The sequence below is a fragment of the Caretta caretta genome, chromosome 9, assembly GCF_965140235.1.
Source record: "Caretta caretta isolate rCarCar2 chromosome 9, rCarCar1.hap1, whole genome shotgun sequence".
NCBI lineage: Eukaryota > Metazoa > Chordata > Testudines > Cheloniidae > Caretta > Caretta caretta.
Genome location: NC_134214.1, coordinates 89,632,787 through 89,660,459, shown reverse-complemented (window position 1 = coordinate 89,660,459; position 27,673 = coordinate 89,632,787). Strand labels below are relative to the sequence as shown.

Genomic DNA, 27,673 nt, shown 5'->3' with positions numbered 1-27,673 from the left:
AGAAAGCAAAAAGTGTGTGATTGTCAATTTTGGGGTCTGTCAAACATGAATGCCCCATAAACTGGAATTCAGGCAGACATACTGCCCATAATGTAACACATGTGTATCTTCTGGATCATGGTCACAAAGGGTATTTTGTAATACAATTATACATATAAAAATGCTTATCTCCTGTTTGTGTGAGGCTTTCATCCAGTAACAGATGTACTTTGTACATTTGGAAGCATATAAGTTAGTGACCTAGATTGCTGTTGTGCTCCCCATGAACAAGGGAGAAAGCATTTATGTCAGCTACTATACCTATGAATGCCTGGCTGCCAATTTTATGCAATACAAATGCTTACTTATCTGCAGAGAAAATTCAAAAATTGGTGTTTTTCAAGAAAGCTACAGAAGAAAGTGGCAATACTTTCTATTTTGCATTTCTCGCACTGGAGAACACCAGAAGTTACAGCTGGCTGAAAAATGAAACAAGTGATTCACATGTTTATTTGCAAACTAAGCTCCAAGTTCAATATGAACTTGAATGGATCTCTCCCTATAGATACTGGCATCTCATTCACTGTTTGAGACAGCCATCAGATACAAGTGTTTGTAAATCTCAGTTTACACAAAGTTTAGCCACAACTATTTGTCTGAAAAGTTGAATTAGGTATTTGTTATTCTCTTCTTTATAAAGAAGTTTGAACTAGGCAGCTTGGAAGCAGCACCAATACTGTGCTGTAGTCACTGATATTTTTTAGTAAAAGTCACAGACAGGGCATGGGCAGTAAACAAAAATTCACGGCTGGGAGGGCATGTGTGTGCGCGGGGGCCTGAGACTGCTCCAGCAGCAGCCAGTGCACCTGGCGCAGGGGCTGCCTGAGCTGCCCTGAACCAGGCACACCAGCTTCTGCAGAAGTCACGGAAAGTCACGGAATCCGTGACTTGCTGTGACAAACTTGCAGCCTTACTTATAAATACCTGCAAAAAAATCAGCCTGAGAATGACTTACAAACAAAAAGGGAGCTAAGTTTTTAAATATTATTCACAACCAGTAGTTTTCCCAGCTCTAGAATAATATGCTTTATCTTCTAGCTTTACTTAAAAAAAGTCTTACTATGTCTGTTCATTCAAGTGAACAAATGAATATAACTGGCACATCAAACAAAATTCCTAGAAGGGAATACTTTGCCTATCAAATAAAAGTGCTTTACTGACTGTATTATTTATTTGAACGATCTCTACAACACCGATGAGGGGAAAGTATAGCAAGGAACAAGATCTTCTCAAACAAAAGAAAGAATCAGAACTCTACCTTTACTGGGAATTTAAGCTGGTTGTACACCTCTGACACAAGCAAATTGTGGCTCAGAGTCTTACGCATCTTCATGATTCGCACAATTGCGGCATCAATCTGGTACTGCCGGTCCTGAAATACTCTCTCTGTAGTGCTTGCCTGTTCCTCTACCTGGATGAGCAATTTAAAAAAAAAACAAAAGTTAAAAAAAACAACAACACGAAAACAGTCAAAGTGATCCTTTTCTGGTTGTCTGACCTGCAGACAGCTACACATTAATCCCAGCATTTTTGGTGTCAGATATTTGTCTCCTGATTTCCTTCCAAAGTCCTTTTTGAAAGGCTATTGTCTACAAAGAGAAACATACTCACACAGGAGATTAAAATAGTTTGTTTCAGATATCAGCAGGAACCCAATGATAAGTTAATGCCTAGCCATAATATAGAGAACAGAATGCCAATTAAGACTCTGAATTCTGAATTCTCTTATTCCCATGTAATCTAGCCAGATTAATCCACGGCAGTTTGCAAAGTTTTTATTTAGTAAAGCTTCAGAATACAAAGGTCAATGGCATACACAACAACAGGTACTACTTAAAATCTTTCAGATTCCTAGAAATCTGGGTAGATTATCAGATCTGATTAATAGGGAATCTGGATTAGTTTGCTAATTCAGATTTAAGACCTATGGTTCACTTGCCACACAAAGTACACCTGCATACTTCATGTAGTTAATCAAATATACAAATTCAACATTGGACAAAAGAAAGCTTACTGTATTTTTAAGACATGCAAAAATAATGGAACTAAGAATCAGAAGAGAGGGCAGCAACTGGGAAAAAAAACCCAACCCATACCGTTTCTTTCATCTGGATTTGGTTGATTTTTATCCTGAAGAGCTTGTGTCTGAAATCATCATTGCATGTAAATTTATCACCATCTTCCACATCTTTGCCTTTGGGACTTTTAGTCAGTACTCTAGCTTTGCCACAGGCTAATGACTGGAGTGTTCTCCTTAACTCTCCATCCTCTAAAGCAAAAACAAGCTGTTTAGTATTTTAGACAACAGCATTCAGACACCATCAACTGCATTTAATACTGACCTATCCCAGTAGCTTGCTTTATCTCCTCTAAACTGAACTCCTCTCCTTCATTAAACATAAGCAGCACCAGCGTCTGGAACAAAGAGACTTGAAGCTCTTTTTTGCCCTGTCAAGAATGAAGAGACCAGATGTTACTAAGTCTTCTTGGAAAGAAAGTCAAAAATCATTCATGTATTGTACATTAATTGAAATGAAAACTTGGCTTGAAGGAAAGCTATCCATTTCATTCAGCTCAGGAATCTGAAAAGGCATATTACTAGCCACCATGTGGTAACTGTGAAATACAGCACCAATCTTAGACATGAGATGTTCAGTTACTATTTGCTCCCCACCATCACAAACATGGTGTGCAGTACTTATCTCTACTGTCAGACCAATAAATTAAGTAAAATCTGTGTCATATATCTATGACAAGACAGAATGATACCATCCAAGACCTCCGCCTAGCAGCTGAGTGACGGGGGATGTCGCTGCAGGGAGCCCACCTCACCCCATCCCCTGCTCCCTCCCACACCCAAATGTGTGTCATTTATCTATGACACACGACAGAATTATACTATCCAAGACCAGTTTTCAGAGTAGCAGCCGTGTTAGTCTGTATTTGCAAAAAGAAAAGGAGTACTTGTGGCACCTTAGAGACTAACAAATTTATTTGAGCATAAGCTTTCATGAGCTTCAGCTCACTTCATGCTGTAAGATGCCACAAGTACTCCTTTTCTTTATCCAAGACCAGAGTCTCTGATGCATTAAACACAAAATATTTTGGTGCCCTTGCAGGAGCTACCCCATCTGGATGGTACCACACAGTCATTATATTAAGAGAAATTCAAGAAGGTTATTGCCAATGCTAAATATTAGTCATATTGCAAGAATCTTTCCTAGAGGTATTCATGGTCATATCACAAAGTACCTCAAAACTGACAAAATCCAGACTGCAGGAATACACCAGCAGAAAATAACCCAGAGACTCATACTTGCCTCTTTAAATTCCGCTTTTAGTACACAGTGACCTAGTGTTGATTGCCACTGAAGTTTCCTACCACTGTGTTTTCCCAGGTAGAAGGTCTTGAAGATCTCCTGCAGTTTTACCATCTAGAGAACAGGAAAGAAAGAAAAACTCCACTTCACTTCCAATTGCATTTATTTAAACAAATAAATTAAATGAAAACAAAACAGTTTAAGGGAGGAGCGAGCTTAGATAGGAAAAACAATGTTAAGGTTTTGTTTTTTAAAGAGATGTTAACCATGTATTTATGTTCTAAAGGTTAGTCTATTTTTAAAAATGGTTATAATCCTTAACCCGTTATTCAAAAGGCAGTTAAACATTAAACGTTAACTAATGGCAAGCCTAAGAAAGAAGTGTTCTACTTCTGTATGCAAAGTCCAACATAGTTATCCTTACCTCTGGTGGTAAGTGGACTTCCATAGGCACATAGGTTGGCCAATAACCCATAGTCAGGATGTTCACTGTTAGTTCAATGTTACCAGGTACATTCTGATTTTGCATATACTGCAAGGAGAAACAAAAGCATACTGAAAAAGTGGTGCTGTTCCCTTATTCTTACAGGCAAGTTAAACAGGCATTATCAGTGCCATGCGTGCACAGAATGCAAGTGACCTCATGATATATTCTCTGCACAGAATGCAAGTTAACTACATGAGTAGTAGAATGAGTATGATAGCACCTTTCAGAGGCTCTCAAAACACTTTTTGATGTTTGTTTGTAAAGAAACCCATACACTGCCATTGTGAAGTACAAGACTATTTAAAAGACAGAGAAACTGAAGCCAAGAGGTTAAATAACTTGATGAAAGTCAACCTAAATCAGTGGCAGATCCCGGAACACAACTGAGTTGTGTTGACACCATGTGCTCTACTCTCTCCACTAGATCAGTGATCTAGTCTCATCAGCTTGTAATGCTGTTAAGCTAGACATTCAACAAGTCTGCATATTTATTTCAATATATTTCCTGTTAAATCCCACTAGGTACTTGTTCTGCTGATTTTTGCTCCGTTATTAGTTAAATCAATTAGTGAACTAAGGTGGAAGATTCTCAAAAGGCACAAATAGGATTTGAGTATTCAATATCCATTGACTTTTCAGTAGGAGTTGTGCTTCTAATTGCTTTTTTTCTTTGAAAAATCATCCCCTCCCAAGGATTTTTGTACAAAAAAGAAACAAGTTAAAAAAGTGCATCCTGTAAGAGCAAGTTATTCTCTGTGTCTTCTGAAGGAGAGAAAGTTACTTCAAATGATAAGGAAATATTTACAACAAACATTTTGGCCATAACACACTGTGACCCAAGAACCTCAGTGCCATCTGGCAAGGAGGTGCAGAGGGGTTACAGGAATTTCTTGGGTTTGGTATGTACATTCTAGTTCACCAGAGTGTCATGAGAGATCTCAAATAAAAGCCAGTGTCATGCTAGTTATCAACATCATTGCAAAATGCATGTATGGATATTGTGTAAGAAGTTATGTATCTCCACTGAAAATTATGTTCTTGAAGGTCTGTGTCTAGGGACTGGTCACTAGCAAATGTGAACAACAGGTTTTCTGGCAAAAATGTTTATCTAGCTGGCTGTTTACATATAAATTAAATACTATATAGTTCACATTGGCTCTCCTATCACCTGTCAGAACTGAACATTAAGGAAAGATTGTGGGAACTTCAGAGACACTAACAAGAAGAGAAAAAATACCAGAATAGGATGAGGACAGGAGAGCTGGGGAGAACCTTATATTGAGGTGCACTCTAAGGGTTTGCCCTATTGTATTTGGGGGGCAAAGACAACACCCTGACACCCTTCACTGAGGAAGTAAATGGTCTGAGCTTGCTTTATGAAAAACAGGTCTCAACCAGGCTTTGTTGAATATGCTGGAGAGAACTTTGGCTGAAATAAGATTTTTTTAAGACAAGGATGTAAATTGTTAGTTTAGTCAGTAGAAAGCGTGTTATGATTTTCTTTTATATGTAACCATTTGTTTCCAATATTCTTATTCACTAGCACTTCAATCTCTGTTCTTTGATAACAAACGTATTGTTTTCACTATAAATCTATCTAAATGCTGCGGTTGTCAGTAAATTGGTGATCCTGAGTTGAATCTTACAAGTTGGTGTGTACTAATCCTCTGGAAACAGCAAGGCCCGGTAATTCTGAGAGCGTTCAGTGGATAAGAGGTTGGACATTGCAGGGAATGTTCTGAAGACTCCAGGATTCGTGTATTGCTACTCTACGGAGTGAGCGAGGCTGTGCTGTGCTGCCAGAGGTTGGTGGTTTCAAGGAATTGATCCATAGCAGGCACAGCCAAGATTCCTTCAAGCTAAGCGGAGGTAGTAGTGAGGTGCCTCACAACCCTGAGTACCCGGGGGGTGCATCAGACATACCCACAAGGAAAGTAATAAAATACTAAAGAACAAACCATGGCAGGCTTTACAGCTATACCTGTTTAAACTGTATCATGATATCTTTTGAAAGTTCCATGTCTTTAAACATTCCTTCAAGCTTGCTGGTGAAAGCAGCACCACATTCTAGAAGAGACGTTTTTATAATTAAAAAAAAAAAAAACAGTCAAAAACTAAGAAGCAACATATTTAAAATGGTTATACCATATGTCAGAGAGCCATTCAAATCTAGCACACAAATACAAATTCAGAAAATTATTCCTAATTTAAGAACTGTCCTAGGGCCAGCCCATTGACCTAGTACCTGCACACTGATTTAAACTTTGATCTCCTGCATGGTGATCTTTATCTCCTTGAAGTCTGGACCTGGATTAAACTTTAGAAATCCTGTCTGACCAGGCACAAGATTTTGTATTATGAAATAGTGAAGGTCCATTGGTAAGAGCTGATTGGCAGTTACACGGGGCTGTGAGTCCTTACACTGAATAAAAAACATGACCCAAGAGGAAAAAGCACATTATCCTATCATAGCACAAGTATTTTGTGCCAGAATCCCTCAGATTTACCCCAAAGACCAGGATGGTACAAACTAGATGGTCAGCTTGAACTTTAAATTCCTGACTTCTGCCTGGTACTTATGTATTTGTTTATATGAAATTGTTTTCTTAAAGCAGAACAACATTGTTAAAGATGAACATAACACTGTAGAAAAAGATTTACACACCCACTACATTTTCCCTTTCACTTACTTCAAAAAAGGAAGACGAAAAAAATCTGTTATAGGGGAAAACACAGATATTAATTTAGACTATTATTTCTAACAGAGAAAAGCAGGAGGGAGGGCAAGATACTCACCATGTTTCAGTTTGGAAAGCATAGATTTTTCTGCATCTACTGATGCACTTTTCCCAACTAATAGCCGCTTTGCTAGATCTTTCTTATAGAAGGCCTCAAAGACATCTTTTCCTGTAATGTAAAGGACATGATTTGTTGGTGATCAGATAAAACTTGTTTGTGCAAACTGCAACATTTAAATGAAAGGTTACTCAATAGGCCCCATATAAAGTCCATGGGAGCTTTTCAGTTAACTTCAGTTAGCTCTGAATCAGGCACCACGTGAGCATTTAGGGCAGTCTCTCCAGTTAAATGATTGGAAGACAAACTAAATCCACAGAGATACTGTACACTTTTTTTTTTTTGGGGGGGGGGGGGGTAAGGAGGGCAGATAGATTAGAATCAACTTGCAAGGAAACATTACGTTACAGATAAAACAACTGTACACAAACAAAATTGTAACCCTTACCATAAATGAACCTAAATATAATCATAATTTTATCCAGCATTTTTTCAAGTTCTTCATCAGTAGCTTCTTTGTTGCCTGCACGAAGCTTTGAATCCACATACTTAGCTAAAAAGCAAAACAAGTAAAAGGAATTGAAAACCTGACTCTGCCGAGCATCAGAATGAACCTACATTTAAATTTTGACATTTAGCTCATTTCTAGAGACGTTTAAAAAAATAAACCAAAAACTATGGTCCTTTTGGAAAGCCAAAACAATTAGACATTACCATGAACAAATTTAGCACTACCATTTTGATACTGCATTTTCAGTTATGCCTTTAGAACATCATTACATTGCAATAGTTCAAGGACCTCTTCTCATATGAGTGAGAGTACCAGCTTAAATAGAAGATGACGAAAAATCACACACTCGTGACTGCTCCACAGGCCTGTATCTGTTACTTTAAAAGCAAGGTTTTTAAACATAATAAACCATAATCCACATAAAGGTCCCTGACTGAAGAACCAAGCTTGATGTAGCTAAAGTAGCAGCAATAGAAGGCATTAGGTTCCAGAGTAAAATATATTGTTAAAATCGTTCTAGAAATTTAACTTGGGGAAGAAAAATTGTGCATGCTAGCTGATTTCAATAGCCAGTTTCAAATGGTGCGATAATATCTGCTAAAATTATGGAAACAGAGATCACTGGAAAATAGGGCACTCTGAAGCAAATTTCCACTAAAAGGGTAGTCCCACCAGCCCAAGAATGTATACAGCCCAACAGGTTTCAGAGTAACAGCCGTGCTAGTCTGTATTCGCAAAAAGAAAAGGAGGACTTGTGGCACCTTAGAGACTAACCAATTTATTTGAGCATGAGCTTTCGTGAGCTACAGCTCACTTAGCTCACGAAAGCTCATGCTCAAATAAATTGGTTAGTCTCTAAGGTGCCACAAGTCCTCCTTTTCTTTTTACAGCCCAACAGATAGCATAACAAATATCGTTCTATTGCACAAGAAAGTGAGAGGGTCTGTATTTCCATTGGTCCACAGGGGCTCCATTTGATGAGACAAGAGAGAGATAGTGGGCAGGAAGGTCATATGGTTGGTGGATCCACTACTACATAGTTGCACTCACTGCAGACCCCTGCGTTACTGTGTGCACACATGAGGTATCACAGGGACTGTGTAGACTCCTGAAGACTCAAACTAATTCCATTGCCGGGAAGGTTTAGCCTAATCTCTGTTAGTGATTGAATTGGGTCCTGAAGCATTGCTGATATACCTCAGCTCCCCCGCCCCCCACAAAACAACCCAACCAACCAAACAAAAAAAAACAAACCAAAAACAACAACTAGCCAGTGAAATGGTGGTCATTCATCATAACAATATCTAATGCTTCTGGACTCCTATTAAGCTATTTGCAGAAATATACACTATTTAGTTTAGTTATGCTTTCTGTTAAGCCTCCTTTCATAAATAAAATCCCATCATTCTCCTAATCATCTGTTCAAATTGCATAATCAAAAAACCCAAAACAAAAAACAAAACATAAACATATGTAGAAAGAGAGACTGAAAATGATACCTATCAGTTCAGCTGGTTTATTTGGTCTCTTGTTAATGAAGGTTTCAAATGCTTCTTTCATAGCATTGACAAATTTCTCATTCTTCAGAAAGCAGACATCAATAATATGGTCAACTTTATCCTTAAAATCTAGCAGCTCTTGGACCATAGTTTTGTCTTTTTCCGGGTTAATTACTATAGTGCTACCAAATGCCTGAAAAACAAAAATTCACCCTTCAATCAAAATTCTATATACCAGATCTGAATGAAATCTTCAAACCAAAAGTTGGATGATGTAAAAGTTCAGATTTTACAATGAAAAATGTTTGCTTCGCTAACACAACAATAATTAAAAGGTAGAATGTACTTGCTACACACAGATAGCATTCTATATTTTGAATCACTATACCAAGATAGACAACAATTAAAAAAAAAAAATCAAATTGCTGAAGTCAGTATATAGCAGAACTTGCATTTCAGAAGAGATGCAAACACAATGGTAAGCCAACTTTATGGTACAAACACTTAAAGATGATAGTCAAAACTATATACAACCAAAATATTACATGCTGTAAGGACTCATTCCTGCAGAGACTTACATGGGCAAGACTCCCACTGAAGTCAATTTCACCACAACAGTAATACAAAGCACTCTCCTACCAAAATTAGGATGCCTGTGTGACAATATTATTAAAGTTACAGAATCATCTGCCCACTGAACAGTGAAGTCAATGGGAGTTTTCCTATGAATACATGAAGGATAATAAAGGTCTTTAGTGTTGTAATCTAGTATGTATGTCCTTTGCTTTTTAAGTAGCTTTCCCCCCGCCTAATCCGCCACTCAATGAAAGCAGAGAATTTAAATGTAGGATGGAGCAATACAGATTGTGGCGATATTCCACTCACACACTCAGGAATACAAATACTACATGTATGAAAGTGTATTCCATTTAATAAGCAAAAACTTTACATTTGTAGCTAAAAGTTAGTGCTTTTGGATTTTTTTCAATTTGCAACACAAGGCAACAGCAAACTAACAAAACCCCACATGTGCTGTTGGTAGCAAACTGCTCTTTCAGACAAGATCCTAGCCTGGCAATATCCATGACGCTGGTGCAGACAAAAGTAATCAAAATACAATCATGTAGGGTTCATTGTTAGAAACAGAGAAGTGTTTTTCCTTTGGTACACATAATCCGTATGAATTAACATTTTAAATTCCAAATTTCTACGTGGACTTTTCTGAACAAATGAGTGTAAACCCAAAGGGTTAACTAGAAAAGAGATAATTAGCAGTATCACTTAAGGTGGTGGCGTAGACCAAGCCTATGCCAATATAACTATGTTGTTCGGGGTGTGGAAAATCCACACCTGAGTGACAGAGTTCTAACAGCCTACCCCCCTGATGCAGACAGCACCATGTCGGTGGAAGGGCTTCTCCCATTGACATAGTTATCACTTCTTGGAGGTGGAGTACCTATGCCGACGGGAGGTCTTCCGTTGGCATAGGTAGAGTCATCACTAAGCGCTACAGCACTGTAAGTTTAGACAAGGTAAACTTGACCTGGAAATAAGGGTATAAATTACAGCCAACGTTATCCTAAAGTGACAGGAAGATACCAGGAATGGGTCTTTCCTCAACCAACACATGCTTTTCTGTATAAACCAAAAACAAAAATCCAGATTTTGGAATGATAGATACTTCAAGACAATATTCAATTATTCTAAAACAATTGCATTCCCAGTGCAATTTCACAGGTCGTTCGGTTAAATATAAGCATGCTGTTTAAAAGATTCCAAGTCATCTGTTAAAACTATGTTGCATCTTTCTAAGATGTAATACTTGTTTATGAAAGAAATATTTTGTGGACAATCCTCAGTGATTATAAAAGGTCAGTACAAGATCCTTGATATATATCAGTACCTTTATGTATTCAATCCAATGCTGTAAGAGAACTTGCACTCCACCTCTGACCCGACTGAACAACTGATATAGAAGAGACAAGTCTTGAATTCTGTTTTCATCAAGAAGGTGGTTTAAACCTGTGGGTTTGAAAGTTTAAACATCTAAAAAAGGTATAATCACTGAAAGTGATCCATGCATGCTACTTGAATGTAAAGAACTTCAAATCTCATGTTAACCCAGCCATATTATTGTTCAATATATCAGTTTCTTCTCCAATGGTTTTGCTTGTCAATTTTTTTTTTTTTTTTTTTTTTGCTGTCAACTGCCATTCTGTTTTTTGTTGTCTAGCCAAACTGAATTAACCCTGTATCTGAAAGTCCTTGTATCTTGGACTATTGTACTATACATAACTGTCTCATCCATAAGCTTTGCTCACTCATACTTCATTGCTCCTTTAAATTCAGTAATAAAAAAGTTTACGCTCCATTAGCCCCTGGGAAGCTTTGCTTGGAAGCTCAGAAGTCCTAAATCTCAATTTTTGCAGAAAATTAAGTTTTATAACACTATAAAAAATGCAAGTCTCTACATGCAGCCAAGCAGCATCTTCATTTTTCATATTAACCTCTTGATAGCAGATGTCTGAAAAACCACAGCAGAGTCCAGGGACATCACATAAGTAAGAATACCCTCACTTCTAGTAGCTGGGAAGAGGGAATAGGTGGGTGAAGGGCTTCTTACCAGAACACCCTCCCTCACCAATACCCACACACCATTCAGCTATCAGGTGTCTAATATTTTTCCTTTGACTTGAAAATTACTAAAGCATATTAGATGAACAATTTGTGCAGGTTGCACTCATGTATTCATTATTCACCTCCCTTGGAGCACACATGGTCTCATGACCATGAGGAGAGATTATTACATGGCTAAAGCAGTGTATCTTAACTGTTTTTGCCTTCTTTAGAGTAGAGTAGCATGTTTGCTTGCTAATCCTGAATGGTCCCCCTTGCTACATCTGGCTCTAACGCAAAGGCTACCCCCCCACTCGTGATCTTAAAAATGTTACTTGAATCCCCAACCCAACATCTGTATTTTAATTCTAGTTTTCCTTCTGCTCTGCAATGTATTTGAAGACACCATTGTGGCTCCTTACCTCTGAAAAGGAGAATGGGACTTGCCCTCCTGCAAAATGTTCAGTGCTATTTCATGAACTGAATAGCAAGGAGTGTTAAAGAATGATGTGGCTTGTGTCCTCCCCCAGCACCTGAATGTGTCACTTTCTTTTCAGCACAGGAATGAAAGCCCCGAAGCAGTAACTAGAAACATTTCTATAAAGAAGAAAGATTACCTTTCTGAAGAATGGCTGTTAAATGTTCACCTAGCAGTTGCTTTTCTACAGTAGCAATTAGTGGCTTCCTATAGAAGAAATGTTTAGAATTACTTTTCCTTTTTCTATCACTAACAGTTTTAAATCCCATTTGAAGAACAGACTAACCTGACTTAAATCTACACTTGGCAGGATCCTGCCCAGTAACTTGGGGCTGTGTGTTTAACAAAACAATATATAAATATATTTAACCTGTTTCCCCCAGTAGGTAACTACTTGCTGAGGAGGGATTTATAGTAAACTCATCACTATGGTAACTGAGTGCCTCAAGGTGATGCACAAGATGGATCTCATCAGGGCAGAAAGTTAGGGAAGCAGCTCCTCAGGGAATATGCTTCCTTCAACCTCATGCAAGAGGGCATTCAGGCCTTGCAAGAGACCATAAAGCAAGGAGACAGTGACCAGGAAGGTGCAAAGACAACAGGTATTTGAACCAATAGCTCCTAAATTAGAATGGGGACTTTGCTAATAATGGACTAAGGAAGAAGGGATCCACTGAAGGACCTAGCAGACTCTTACTTTAATGGCTGAGGGGGTGGAGAGTGGGGACAGCAGGACTGGAGAAACAGCATAATAGCAGTCCCAAATCCCCTCCCTCAGAGTTCATCTCTGGTGCTGCCTCCTCATCCACTAGAGCAGCGTTTCTCAAATGCAGCCACCAGCAGATTTTTTTGCAGCCACGACAGCCTCCAAAGCATGGGTGGAGATTCGGGGGGAAGGAGGAGGGGGGAGCAGCAGCCTCTCCCTGCAGCACCCAGCTGTTGCTCCTGAATCACTGTTACCAAGGGCAGCGAGAGGCGCTGCCTTGGTGTTTGTTTTGGCACCGCCAGCAGGGATCAGCATCCTGTACCACGCGGCCTCCTCAGGGGCTCCAAGCAGCACTTCTGGAGACACGTGGGGCTGGTGTGCACAGCGCTGGAGGCGACTATTGTGTTCAGTCACTGGGAAACTCCTCCACTCCCGCCAGGCTGGGGCATGGGGTGTCCGGGACTCCACAGGTGGCCAGTGAGTTCCTGACACACCTTCCCAGGGGTGGGCCCTTGCTGAAGGACTATGGTGGGCAGGGACAGAGAGACTGGTTTGTCAGAGTGGCCAGCAGCAAGAGCTGGTGGCCACACACTGAGGCCACCAAAATATTTGTTGGGAGAACCCCTGCACTATAGTAAGAGGCCTCTATCATTCAGTGGCCTGCTCCCTCCCAACTCCAAGGTAAGACCTGCTGCCCATGTACTCAAAGAGGGCCATACAAAGACTGTTGCAGGTCTCCTCTTCCTCCCAGTAACCACAGCAGTGGCCTCAGAGTATCTCTCTCTAGGGGAATTCCAGCATCCCCACCAGCCACCTTCTGCATCTGAGTCCACCCCGAAAGGTCATCTTCATTTTAAGTTTCCAGGGTGATGACTGCGTTATCTAAGAAACTGACATTCAAGAAGTTTTCTTCCTTGAATGGTATTTATAGCCTTAACTAGTTTAGAGTTTTCCCACTGAGAATACCCCGTAACTATTGCTGGCCTCTCTCTACTTTCGTTAAGAAGGTAACCGAGTATTTGCTCATACAGGTAGTTGCCACAGCTAGTAGGAACACAGGCTCTCCCCCTAAAATGGCCTACAAATCAAATTAATTGCCCAAAAGTCAAATCAGCCTCTAATCTGAACCACTCCAGTTAGCTGTGCAAAATAAGACAATGACTGATTGGCTTGAAGCAGTTTTGGGGAAGAGGAGAAGCATTTGGCAACTTACATTACATCTGAATACAAATAATACGTTAGTCAATAACTGTAGTTATTTTGTGTGGCAAAAGCCTTCAATAGGATTAGAACTGAATGGCTAAAGATACCAAGGCAAGGCAGATCACACACTTACTGTGTACTCTGATCCAAGTATGTGATAATTCTGTCTGCTTCTTCTTCTAATCGCTTGTTGACATGATGAAGATACTCTGGAACCTGAAAAGATTAAAGAAAGTTATTTTACTGTTTACATAATGAAGAAATGTTGAAGAGATGCTGGGACCAAAGTCTGACAGCAACAGCTACAGACTAATTTTGGGACCAAGAACACCAGGCCCTAGAGTGATGGTGCTTGAGTACATTTGCCACGAGTACAGTTTTTAAAAAGGTAAATGAGCAAGTCACACTATTGCTGGGAATATTTCCTGCTACCCTATGCATGAGGAGAATGCACTACAGGAACACATTATTCTGCTCTCTCTTAGCTAAGATGTTTCATCAGTGGCTGCAAACAAGAGGAAAAAGATTAAAACATAAAATACCTCTCGTTCTTGCATAAGTCTCTGTCCCTCTGCTGCATACAGACGATTAGTCTCTTCCAAGAATCTATGTTCAAAAGAATCTTGATAAATCTAGGAATAAAGAAGAATAATTCAGTGTAAAGCATATAGTGTGTCCTGGAATACAAGTGTGGTACTTTTTTCAGTTTTCTGCTAACTGAAGAAAATGTACTCACCTGCAAATCAGAAAGCATACTTAGAAGGCTTCGGAGCAAACTCCTATCAATAGCCTCACCATTTCTTTCCCTCTCAATCAGGAGAAGAATGCCGTCAATGGTCTTGTTCTGAACTTTCTGATCGCTAATTATATGAGTCCTAAACAACTCTAAACCCATATCCCTAAAAAGATAAAAAAGCCTCTTAAATAATTTGAAGCAGAACCATCTCTGAATTTTTTATTTTTAACCATCACAATAAAAACAGCAGCACACGTTCTTGATTCTGATGCTCAAACATTTACTCTCTCAGAGTTTCCTAAGCCATTTCAGAGGTGTGTAAATGCACACATACAACAATAGGCAACTATCTAAAGTAATACTCTTGTACACATTCTCACATCTGCAGATACAAATGAGATTTATTTTTGATAATTACTTTGTTTTAGGACATTAACCATTCTTAGCTTGGATTAGCTGGATTTAGAAAGATTAAAAATTGATGAGGCTTAAAAATGTTTCCTCAATTTAATAGGAAGACTAGCATATCTTCAAAGATAAAGCAGTTTTCTCAAAAGAATTAAGCATGGAATGGAAGCCAGGGTTCTAATCTCAGCTCTATCACTGGTGTCCTTAGGCAAAGATTTTAAATGATGAAAGGTGATTTGGAGGCGGGATCTCAGGTTTGGGTGTCCAACCTGATGCGTTAAGTGGGTCTGATTTGAGAGTGGATGCTCAGTACTTTCTGAAAAAGTTAGACCTTTAAGGGGTGTATCAAGTTGGACACCCCAAAACTGACCGTAACCTCTCATTGATCATGTCTTCCCTATGAGCAAGGGGTGTGATTTCCCAGCTCACATACAATTACTTGTGCTAGCTCGATGACAGCTATTGAGACTATAAATAGCAGTGTGGCCATGGTAGCAAAGGCAGTGGCATGGCTTAGCCATATTGAATACAACCTCCCTGTAGGTATGGACTCGGCATGAGTAAGCCACGCTATTGCAGTGCATGTTTATACTTGCACTAGTTCTCACCAAACTAATGGGAGTACGTGTAGATGACCTGGGAATCACAGCCCAAGCTGGTACTGTAGACATAACCTTAGTTTACCCCTTTATAAAATTAGGAGTTGTACGTATTCATTATCCAATATATTTAAAGCATTGTATCTTTAGAATGTTACACATGTACTAAATATCCTCACTACCTTTGATAACCAGATGTGTGGCCAATGACCCTTTGACCCTAAATCCTGGCTTTTCAATTACTGAAAAGGCTTTCTTGTATTATGCAAACTGGAGTTAGATGGTATCAGTTCAGTTAAAATTTGGTATTAGTCACTGCAAAATGCTCACATTTCATGGAAATTAAATTCAAAACATTTCTCTCTTCTAGAACGGCAAAAAAAATTGTAGCTAGCTGCAATCCCTATATTTCAAATAGTAAGAATTTTTTTTTAAAAAAAATCAGTTTTATTCTTTGCATTCTTACCAAATAGATGGCAGCATTGAATTTTGAAGAACGTAAGTTCGATCCAGGAACAAAAAGATACTCCTAATCATGATCTGTTGGGGAGGAGGGGAAAAAAGTCACCAGCATTTTTATATCAGTTGAAATTGAAATGTCATATACCTGTATATGTGTATGTGCCAAAATTACCAACAATTTCTGGAGTATTCTGCATTTACTAGTATGCAGTGGGATGTTTTAAGTATGATCAACATGACATTTAGCATTTGATTTAGGGTGGGAAAGAATGCAAAATAGCATTTAGACATGAACCAAGGGTAAAATCAGAATTAGTCTCTGAGTTACAAACACGAGGGGAAGGGCTAGCATATACACACGCAATGTGCATTTCAAATGTTTATTCAGGACCAAAGCCATATGTTCAGAAGTACATCTCAGGGAAGTGCTTTCAAAGCTTCATTTCTAACAAGTTAGATGTCATTTCCTCCTATAACGGAAGCCTTTACTTTAGAAATCAGATAACATTTGTAAAAAAATGAGAGAGAGATAAGTAAACCGTCAGGAATAGACAGGTTTGTTTTTAAAAGGAAAAAAAAACAACCTTACCATTTGTCTGCAATGATCTTGCCAACATTTGTCTATTTTCTTTAGAAAAAGAACACTGTCCAGCGAATCCATGAAAAGGCAGTTAAGAAAATTATGACAAAAATCCCATAGTTTACATTAGCCACCTAAAAAGCTCAACAGTACTTGTTTGCTTTTCCACAATACTTTCAGAGTGCATCATAAATTCACTAGCTACCTTTTGGAAAGGATCAGAATTTTTTTTCAGATGCTATTTTTAGTTTATATTAGTGTCATGGTTATTAACAGTAGTTCAAGACCAGGGTAAAATTATCAAAAGCACCTAAAAATCACTCAGGAGCCTAAGTCCCATTATCAAAAACAAAAACACGTTTGGACTCTGAAGACTAATCTACGTTAACAATAATACTTTGCTAGCATATGGAAAAACTACAATTATATGTTGTTTTATTCAGACACAATGATTGACTGAAGTGTAAACATACAGAATGTTTCAGGCCATGTTTTCAGAGGGACTCAAACTTACAAAGTTTGCACAGGAGATCATTTCCAAGCACAAATGCCAGAATTAAGGTGTCTAATACCAGACATGTGACCCCAAATCTTATAGATAAGTCTAAATGTAATATTTGCATCCACATTTTACTGTGGGCACAAAATATGTAGGTGTAAAATCATTGGATTATTGAATGTCTGCCTCTTAGTAAAGTACTAGCAATAATCCATTTTCCATTTCAGCAAGAAAGCTTTAAAGATTCCAAACCAGTAAATGAGTACTTGATATTTCTAGACTCTTAATACAATTCAAAACTAAAGTTGTTGAAATTAATTCTCTTTACCTGCACATAAAGCAGTTTCAGGTATCTTCCTGTGCTTTACAACAGTTGATGCCATTGCTAATACTTACAAGGTGTTACAACTAAAACAGTTCATTCATTTTGCTCTGTGAAGATCTTAAATAGCTTTACATTTATCTTATACTTTGTTCTTTCTACTTCTGCCAGCCACAATGCCAAACTATAAGATAATGGTACCTCCCCAAAGCCATCAACTGATGCACAAGAAACATGACTCCTGAGATTGGCAGGTGAAAAGACTTTCAGTTAAAGGATATTCTCTGAATTGGTGAATTTGTGCTTTGATGTGGTCTTCACAAATTTGTCTCAATTGTTTATACAAGTTTGCAGAAATCTTGTAGGAGCAGAGATTTTCGACAGCCTAAAGTAAATAATGACACAGATATAGCAAGATAAAAATGAATTTCTCCATGTGGCTTCCATTTAAAGAAAAATAACAAAACAAAAAAAAATGACATGTTTGGTTTTGATCCTTGAGCAGATCTACCCTCTCTGGAACTTTACATTACATACTGCTGCTTTCACAGCACAGTAGATGTACGAAGCACTTTACAGCAGTAAAATGACACTACAAGGGCCCGCCCTTAAACAGTTCACAACCCACGGGTTTACAGACTTCAGTGGGAGTCTTAGCATATGTCTACACTGGCATAAAAGACCTGTAGTAGCACAGCTACAGCTGGTCTGAGTCAGCTGACTCAGGCTCACCAGGCTTGGGCTGCCGGGCTAAAAACGGCTGTGTAGATGTTCAGGCTCATGCTAGAGCCTGGGAACCTCCCCACTTGAGAGGCCCCGTAGTTTGGGTTCCAGCCTGAATGTCTGCACAGCAATTTTACAGCCCTGCAGCCTGAGCCTGCAAGTCAGCTGACCAACACCGGCTGCAGGTGCTTACTTGCTGTGTAGACATACATTAAGTGCCCAAGTGAGAAATGCAGAAACAGAGGTAGTTCAATTTTCCAGCAATTTATGGGTTTTATTACTCTGAAACACAGACACTTAAGGTTTTATTTTATGAGCTACTAAACTTACCAAGCCATTTGCAGTTCCACTGGAAGAGACAGGGAAGCCTTATTGCAAGAGAGCATGATTTCCAGTGTCGCCCTTTCACACTCCCCACCTCAAGTTCCCTCTAAATCCTGCAACATCTCTCCAGGTCACACAAGCCTAATTATAACCTCAGATTTTTTTGGTAGTGCTCTGTATTCCATACTTTCTCAATAAAATATCTTAAACTACCTGAGGGCATAGTTAACTAAGAGCATTTGGTTGTGGTTTAGAAAAAATGGATGCATGCATGATGGATGTTTGGGGCGGGGGGTGGGGGAGTAAAAGGCTGTGAAGATAAAGTCTGTAGGCATAATGGCAATGTGAAGTCACATTGCTTTTTATGTGGATGGACCCTTACCTGGTGTTTTCCTAATTTGTATTGATTGTGTTTACATGGAATGCACATGAACAGCTTTAAAGGTTAGGTTAACTAAGGTGTTTGTGTAAGAATATGTGGGTATCTGTAGAAGAACCAGTCTTTAGTTCCACATGTAATGTCTCCATGATTTTCAGACTGTATTTGCTCAGTTCACAAGTAAAAATGCATTCCAACAGCTAACTCAGCATGGGATCTGACAGTTAAGTTGGGTTCTTTCTAGCTTCTGCAACAAACACCAGCAGTAAAGACTCTACAGTCCGAAGATAGCAATTCTGTGAAATAAATGCTGCTCACTCACCCATAATTATATTAGCTCCAAAGGATGAACAGGGAGTAAAAATTAGTACAAACTTCTTTTGTCAAAAACAAGCAGTTAACTCTGAATATATATGGGACGCAAATTCACCGAATTAGAATTCATCATTTTTTCAAGGTAGTTTTAGTCATGAAAGCAAGATGTATAAACACCACATATAATACAAAATGCTACATAAGAACAAGATGGTTGAGTTCCGGCTGCTGGGAAAGCCAGAACTGAATTTCCTGATATTTGAGAGTTTAAATTCTCAGTCTTGAGTTTGGTTTTTTAAAAAAATGGTATTAATCTAACACAATGGTTTTCAACCATTTTTTATTTGCTGACCCCTAAAAATTTTTGAATGGAGGTGCAGACCCCTTTGGAAATCTTAGGCATAGACTGTGGACCCCCAGGGTTCCATGGACCACAAGTCGAAAACCACTGATCTAACAGAAAAACTACTACTTTGAAGTAGTGGCAAGGTTTTCAGTATGACTTTGTAGATAAAGGCCATCTCTACTAGTTAACTGATTTGTTTGTCCTTTGAGAGGTAGATAAGCCCATGATTCACTATATTTTTTAAAAACACATTTATTTGCAGTTCTGCATTATTAAATACAGTACAGTTCTTTGTTCAGTTTGATGGCACATGGGTTGGAGTTTTCTCCCCTTCTCTCCTGCTCTATAGCCTATGTGGTCAGCTTCTAACTTACATACCATTAAAATGTGAGAAGTCATATCAAACTTTCAAGTAAACACAGGACACAAAATGTAACCCCTCTTCCATCCAAATGGGCTTTGGGGTGGGGGGAAGATGACTACTGGGGGCTGAAAAGATGGAATGTAACCTTTGAGCCAGATGCCCAACCCCTCTGCGGCCGTTCTTCTAGTTAATAAGCAGGGTTAACAATGGCTGGCTCTCCATACTCCCTAGGCAATCATTTCTGGCCAATCATCTGCTCCTGATCTGCACCCCTCTTTGCCAGTCTATTTTGAGGTGTTACAGAGTCCCCCCCCCGCACCCTAGAAAACAGGGGTTGCATAAGTACCCACTCCATTTCCAACTCTTTGCATGGCTGCAAGGACTTATGCACTTTGGAGGACCTTCTATAGGCCCATTATGAATGGATGGATTTCATCCATGTGCATTTATTTCAATGTGTAATAAGTTAAATAAAACTCAGATGCATTTATTTTAATGTATGAAACTTCACACATATACATGCATGAGCACATGATATCTGGAGTTCTACACAGTAATAAGTAGTGGAAAATTCACAACACGCTTGTGTCAAATAGGATTTTCAAACCTTTTGTTGACACAAGAAATCAAATACAAAATACATGCACTTTAATGGAGAAAAAATTCCACACCAACTATGAAATTTCAGAAAAAAACAGACAAGTTGTTTTTCTTTGTTTTTTTAAAAAAACAGGCAGATACTGGGAATTTCTGCTGAAAACACTGTCCTTTTAAATGGAAGTATCTCCACTGATACTGTACAATTGCTACTGCAACATTGTTGTACTAGATCAATATTTAAAATGATACCGTACAAGATGTTTTGCTGTTGCTAACACTGCAAATAATCACACTACCTACTTGCGGTTCACAGAAGTGGGCTGTTCAGAATAAGATGCCCTGCCTTGGGATTCTGCACTCTCAGATGTATTAGCCATACTCAGGACATGGGACCAAGGCTCCCCAGACACATCTGGGTATTATGAAATTTACATTTGTTTTGGGGGAGGATAAGGAAGAAGAGAAGGCAGGGGTTGGGGTGGAATCACACATGAAAACACCACTGCATTGGTTCAGATTGGAAGATTTTCTGAGGCCATAGCAATGGGTACTTTGAGAAATGTTTAAAAAGCTGACCTTTCTTATTTATAATCATCCATTTAAACAGGGAAGTCTAGGCCTCTACTTTTTAGTGTTGATGTACTGAAGAAAATTATTCTGGCAAATAAACCATTTGTATAAAGCTTTCAGTTCTCCATGATTATTTAGCTGCTTATCTATGTGCGCTCTTCCCCAACCTCAACCTAAGAAGTAGAAGTAGTAACACAGCGCTAATGGTTCGTGGTCTAAAAAATTAAAGGCTCAAAAAAAATGTTCACTCAGTGGGATTTTACTGGCACACAGATGTGTCAAACTAAAACCAAGAAGCTTAACTCTGTTCAAACACAAAATATGAATAAATCCTTTTGAAGAGTGTGGGAAGGAACTTCAACAGGCTTTTTTTGGGCCATTCCTCTCTCTGCTTAGATAATGATGTCTGCCAAAGCATATTTGGAATCAGATCCATTTACCAAGCAGCTGTTCACAAGCAGCACTAGTTTATTTAGCATTTAAAATACTAGCAATTGCTATTACTATTTTTAAATTAAGACATTTATTTTTAGATTCAACTTAGAGGGCAGTCAAGTATGAAATGTTCCTATTCACTTAAATATATTTAAATAATTGTAACGTTATGGCTGAAATTTTCAACACATATGTCAGGATATTCAAAGTCATGATTCTCAAAGTAGTTGTAACTCACTCTCCTTGAGCATAAGTAGCACAGTGAAACCTGGTTTGATATCAACCTCTAAGAGGGCAAATTCATTTTAAACTACTACTTTGAAGTAGTGGCAAGGTTTTCAGTATGACTTTGTAGATAAAGGCCATCTCTACTAGTTAATTGATTTGTTTGTCCTTTGAGTGGTAGATAAGCCCATGATTCACTGTATTTTTTAAAAACACATTTATTTGCAGTTCTGCATTATTCAATACAGTATAAGCCTATTTGTCCGGAGCTTAAATACACATGCAGTTGTTGATTTCAGGGTATCTAATTTGCCATCAATTCCTCCAAATGCTGCAAAGAAGGCGCTCTTTATTGTGGAACCATGCACATGCCAAACATGAAGTTTCTCAACCTTGCTGGTTTTGATTTAAAAGTTCAAAACAAGAATCTAAAGCGCATGTAACATGCGCTGAGAGGGGGGGACATGAGGACGGCAAAAAAGAAAAAAAAATATCCAGCCCATATTCAGGCAATTCAACCCATCCCAAACTTCAATAAGACTTAAAAACAGAATGTCATCGTATATTTGCTGGAGCCAAAACCACATTCAAAATTCACCTTTTCGAGAAAAAAACCATGAAAACCTATCAAACGATAAAAGCTTAAAAACAGAACAAAATAGAAGTACTTCTTTATAACTGCATGCAGCACTAGGTGGTACAACTCCCCCCCCCCCAAGTTTAGGAAGTCCCAGTTATTTTGACTAAACAAATTTAGTTAAGTAACTGTACATAAAGAATGCAGAAACAGAAATGTAATTATATAAAGACTGAAGAGCTTATAAAAAAGGTCTAATACTCAATTTAGACCTGACAGCATTCTTTAAAAATAATAATAATCAGGGCAAAATAATCATTACTAATGATGGGGGGGGGGGGGGGGAGTTTTAAATGTTTTCACTGTCAAATATACATAATTTCTAATGGCAAGCAATGACAACCAAACGAATATGATTTTCATGAGGAAATATGGTGACACATTTTACACCTACTTTAGAAGTTAAATGATTTTTTTTAAAAAATGGTTGTTTATGATCCCAAATTATGAACAGAGATTGTGTTTAGACAGACACAAATAGATTACATTTTAATCCAAGTTGTCCTTTTCTTACCTAAACACCAAACGTTTTAGGATTTCATGTTTCTCCTTGAGCAGCTACACAGCACAAACTCAAAAGCAGTAGTAAAGGGAATACAGCTCCTTGCCTTATTTAATTCGTGTCAACTGTTGCAAGGGAAACCACACCTTAGATTATGCTCTTGGCAGGTAAAAAGGTTCTCAGTTCAACTTTAGCTCTTGCAAATCCTTTATTCTGGATTTTTAAAGTCACTTTGAGAAACTGTTCTAAGTAAATAGTTTGTTCAGTAGGAAAGTAGCTACAAAGTGTCATATTTCCTTCTTTTTTAAAATCACAAAAATAATTTTGAGAAATGAAAAATGAACAGAGCATATCCAGATTTTATTTAGACTGAATGGCTTTAAATATAGATTGGGACCACTTACCTGATAGAGCTCTTCTAAATTGTACTTAATTGAAGTACTGTTTTGGATAGCTTCCACAGCTTCTTTCAATTTTTGCCAGGTTTCATCTGTGTAGTTTTCAGGCAATTTAGGTTTATCTAGGATATAAACAAAGGTTGAGATCCTGTTTAAGGAGAGCAGAAAATTCTAGTTGTTTTATAAATGTGAAGATGACAAATTTGAAAAAACACTCTAGCTTCCACTAAAACATAAAGAAAGTCTATTTAGGCATACATCAGATTCTGCTTTCACTGTTAGATAGCAATGAAATTCTAAGTTTCAACTTGACTCACAGTGTTCAAGTCACCCTGTTGTGCCTGCACATCACAGCACTTGTAGCAGATACGATACACCGGTCTATAAACTCTGCAATACCTAATGTCTTAACAGTTCAAGTGAAAAAAATATCGTTAGTCTATACTTTCATTAATACTGATTTTTATTAAGCTGGCAGCACAGGACAAAATAATTAGAAAGTGACATACAGATTGATCATCATGTGTTGGTAAAATGAAGCCAGCCCTTTTTAGAGATGTGTGACAGATGTTCCAAGACAGATAACTGTACCAAGTGGAAAACTGGTGAAGGAGACCCATCCCATCAATTTATGCAGGTTTTAAGCTATATTTACACAGGAAACATTATAAACATTATAGATTATAGACCTTTGTTTGCAAAGAAAATCTTCCAATCTGAACCAATGCAGTCGTGTTTTCTTAGGTCTGCAGGTTCTGGGCAGTAGGTGTTTGTTATGTTTTTCAAGCCCTGTTCTTTATGTTCAAGTATGTCAGACTTGGAAAGATTCAACTCCACTATCATTTAGTACAGCCTTCTTTCCATAGCTCCTCCCCACTGTACATTACCTTCAATAAAAAAGTATGTAAAAGAGGTTAACAAAAATTTCCTAAGTCAAATCCTCAGTGCTGTGGTAAGTTTAATTTTTAAATCATAAATCTAACCACAAAATGATTGCCTAAAGCAAGTTTATGGAAATATTTGGGGATTTTTTAATGACTTTTTTTTTTTAATATTAATTAGCTCAGTAACAGGATCCTGTGAGTAACACTAGCTTCTGGCAAGGGCTGGAAGTGCAGCAGAAGTAGAGACCTTAACACCTACGAGATGGAGTCTCTTACAGTGTTCAACAGGAACCCTTCTGAACAATTAACAAAAATGGATGAGATGCCTAAATGATTGGTTCTCACTCTCTTTTAGCCAGGATCATAGCCACATCCCAAGGCATCAGAAAGTATAAGGGGTTTCAGGACAGAGCAAACTTAGAATTCTAAAAACAAAATACTTAAGTCAAGTGATCATTGTTCTAGGAGGAATATTGGGATATGGCGAAGGGAGGGTAGGGAGTTTAAGGAGAAAGACATGTACGCTTTCAGGTCACGTTTGGCCCACAGTTTAGGTTTTGCAAACCCAGTTTTTAAACAAAATTAAGACAACAGAAATTTGTGATTGGGGGGGGGGGGAAGGAAGTCATAATAGAGACGTATATTTAAAACAAAATACCTATTTCCACACAGTGTCGGCAATATTCCAGCATTATGTTAGTTTCCTATTCAGGTTCTTATGCACTAAGTAGAAATGCGATTAGCCCACTTTCACTGTCAAAGCTGAGTGAATTTATACATAAATAAAACAGTGAAAAATTCCTGTTTTAAAAACGTATTCTAATTTTAATAAGGTGTTCTTAATAACACAGATAAGGGCAGAATTAAAAAATATTTTCAATCTGTCATTTAATACTGACTCAATAAATAGCAGTCACAGAGCTGGTACATTTTTGAAGTGTCAGACCAAACAACAGTTTATAATATGCAACAACTCTCACAAGAATGTGTAAGCTACAACATTAAACAAACAATAAAAAAGTTGTGAAAAGCTACTGCCCATATTCCGTTCACCTATAACCTGTAAGAGAAGCCATAAACGAAGACTAGACTTCAGTTCTCGCTATCATGCATCACCATCCTAAAATTCCAGAACTGAGTCAAACTAAATGAGGTTAGTGCATTCCGCAGTAGGATGGAAGAACTTTTCATAAATGCTATCATGAATACCACAGAGCAAAGTTATAATCTAATTTGAGCACCATAAATTAACACTAGATATAGATTCACTAAAAACTTACTGTCCTGAATAAGATAAAAAGCCCCTCTCCTCTTGTATATCTTTAAAGCATATGAAGCACCTTAGTATCTTTTGGGATGCAAATGTTGTATAAACCACTGTTTGTTCAATGTGATGGAGGAGAACAGGAGTAGCGAAATAAGTTGTCAGACTAACATGAGGTGGTGTAGAGGAAAGAAACAAGGAAAGCTGTATGAAGCTTGGATTTTGCCCATGGTTTTCAGGTAAAGCAACAAGCAGCTCCTTGAAAGCTATGCACATTCCCTGCCTGCTCCTATAGTGGCCCATAATACAGCTGAAATAGCTCTCAGGCAGCATCACATCAGCCCAAGCTTTGCTTCTGCAGCACTCAGCTCTGCCACAACGCTGCCTGGCCTCACGTGGCACTCCAAAACTCAAGCAACAAGAGCAGCACACATCCTTCTGGTGAGAGGGTGGATAGAGAAGTGGGGCAACAAGGAGAGGAAAAGGCCAAAAAAAAAAAAAAAAAAAAAGTATGCCAATGCATTAAGAGACCTGGGGAAGGGAAGAGCATCTCAATCATAAAAGCTTAGTAATCACCTAAAAATGTAAGTTATTTAAAAATGAAATAAAATAGGCAGAGACCATACTGTGATGGACAAAATGAGATGGACAATTAGCTATTTTTAATAAGATATTTTCTGCAGAGACCTGTCAAACACACTGGACTAAACTATTTGTTGTTTCTGGAGTTGGAATTACTACATTAGGGATATCAAATAGTATCATTCTGAATAAGGGTGATTTAAAAACAAAAATCAGGAGTATGAGGTCTCAAATCCTTCCTCTCAAAAGAGGCAATGAAAAGTACCTTAAAAGTAATCCCAAATGATGGAGTTTGCCTCCAAGTGCGTATTAGATTTGGCAAGTCTACACCATATTATGTTTCCCTTTTACATACAGATTCAGGCGTTCATCACAGAAGAGTATTTCCAATAAAACCTATTTACAAGCTAACTGGATAGCTTGTCATGTTGAAATAGCACATGAGTTGAGTGTCAACTCAAAGGTGAGGACAAATTATGGCTTGTTATTACCTTTAAAGTTCTTGATCACTAACTTCTTGGCAGAGCCAGGTTTACTGTTGGCGAAACTGGAGACCGTGGAGGAGGCAGCTTTGGTCAAGCCATTTGCATGGTGCCCCACAGCCACTGATGAAATTAAAAGGCTTTTATTTTTGAGCTGTTGCTGGTGCTGCTGCTGAAAAGAGGGAGCAGGAGAAGAGGATGAGGAAGACTCTTCAGCCATCTTCACATCGAGTCCAATAAAATCCAAGGAGTCCTCAAAGCGCAGCTTCTTCTGCAGATGATGGTTGGATGAGGGGCCCCCTGAGGAGGTGGTGATGATGGAGGAAGATGATGATGAGTTGTTTTTGGAAGGAGAAGAGGAGCAGGAGGAAATGGAATCAAACTCTTCTCTTTCAGAGTTGTTGCTGCTGTTGTTTAACTTTCTCTTCTTGCAGGAGGAGGAGCTGCTGCTGCTATTACCATCAGTGGCAGGTCTGACCTCCTGAGCTGCTGCTGGGGGGTTGGGGGAAGAGAAACCTGTGGGAAACATGAACACACAGAGGTGAACAGACTGAGGGGCATCAAATTCTTTTGGTGTGACAGACAAAGAGAGAGTTAGAGTCAGTCTCTGGTTTGTCTTCTCTCAGAGGAGTCTCTCAACTCCTCCTTTTTGCTAGCAGAGTCGTTCAGTCCCCCCCCCCTTCACTTTCTTCTCTCGGTAGAATCACTTATTTCGTCTTTTCACTGCTCCTTTGTTTCTTCTCAGTGGTTTCTCATGCCTCTCTTGCTTCTACGCCTCTCAGCAGCGTCTCTCTTCCTTCTTCTCTCCACCCACTGGCCTCTCCCAGTCCTCCTCGCTACACCTGTATTCTACCTTTTCTGCTCCCACTGGGGCCTCTCTCCTTCTTTTGCTCCTACCCGCTTCCTTCAAGAGGAAATAAAAGGGTGGATGGGTGAGTCTCTCTCGCTCCCTCTTGTCTATAGACTCCTTTCTCCACCTCCTCCCTTTCCCGTTTCCTTCCTTCCTCTTCTTCTCCTCAGCCCCCGCCCCTCTCTCCTTTTCCTCTCCTCTCGCTTTAGCTCCCCCCGCTCTCCCTCCTCCCCCCTCTCTGCCTCCTTCTCTCTCTCCCGGGAGGGGGGGACGGGACGGATCGGGGCTTGTTATTGTCAATACAAGGGAGAGAGGGAGCCTAAAGATGGCGGCACATCCGGCCGCCAGGCATTCTGGGAGGCACCCGCCCGGAAACTCTGCCGAAGGCCCCAGAGCGGTGGAGGCCGGAGGAGAGGGTCTCTCGCCACCGACAGACCGAAGTATGGGGCGGGGGAACAGCCTCCCTGCAGGGACTTCTCCCCACTCGCCGTCTGTCTTAACCTGCCACCTTCTACTACCCCTTCCGCTACCC

General features: G+C 39.0%; 1 protein-coding gene across 1 annotated transcript in view; it reads right to left on the bottom strand.

Annotated features, from left to right (window-relative positions):
- Nucleotides 1–27,673, bottom strand: part of CUL4B (cullin 4B) — a 31,770-nt gene that overhangs the window by 3,963 nt on the left and 134 nt on the right. Inside the window, exons 2-20 of the mRNA XM_048864138.2 lie at nt 26,301–26,807; nt 23,086–23,201; nt 17,543–17,646; nt 16,450–16,519; nt 15,865–15,938; nt 14,392–14,554; nt 14,198–14,287; nt 13,789–13,871; nt 11,886–11,953; nt 10,556–10,674; nt 8,653–8,845; nt 7,091–7,195; nt 6,643–6,753; nt 5,828–5,913; nt 3,784–3,891; nt 3,360–3,473; nt 2,382–2,487; nt 2,136–2,308; nt 1,298–1,450 (exon numbers count right to left, since the gene is read on the bottom strand). Coding sequence (XP_048720095.1) covers nt 1,298–1,450; nt 2,136–2,308; nt 2,382–2,487; nt 3,360–3,473; nt 3,784–3,891; nt 5,828–5,913; nt 6,643–6,753; nt 7,091–7,195; nt 8,653–8,845; nt 10,556–10,674; nt 11,886–11,953; nt 13,789–13,871; nt 14,198–14,287; nt 14,392–14,554; nt 15,865–15,938; nt 16,450–16,519; nt 17,543–17,646; nt 23,086–23,201; nt 26,301–26,807 — 2,543 coding nt within the window. The remainder of the gene's footprint in view (nt 1–1,297; nt 1,451–2,135; nt 2,309–2,381; nt 2,488–3,359; nt 3,474–3,783; nt 3,892–5,827; nt 5,914–6,642; nt 6,754–7,090; nt 7,196–8,652; nt 8,846–10,555; nt 10,675–11,885; nt 11,954–13,788; nt 13,872–14,197; nt 14,288–14,391; nt 14,555–15,864; nt 15,939–16,449; nt 16,520–17,542; nt 17,647–23,085; nt 23,202–26,300; nt 26,808–27,673) is intronic.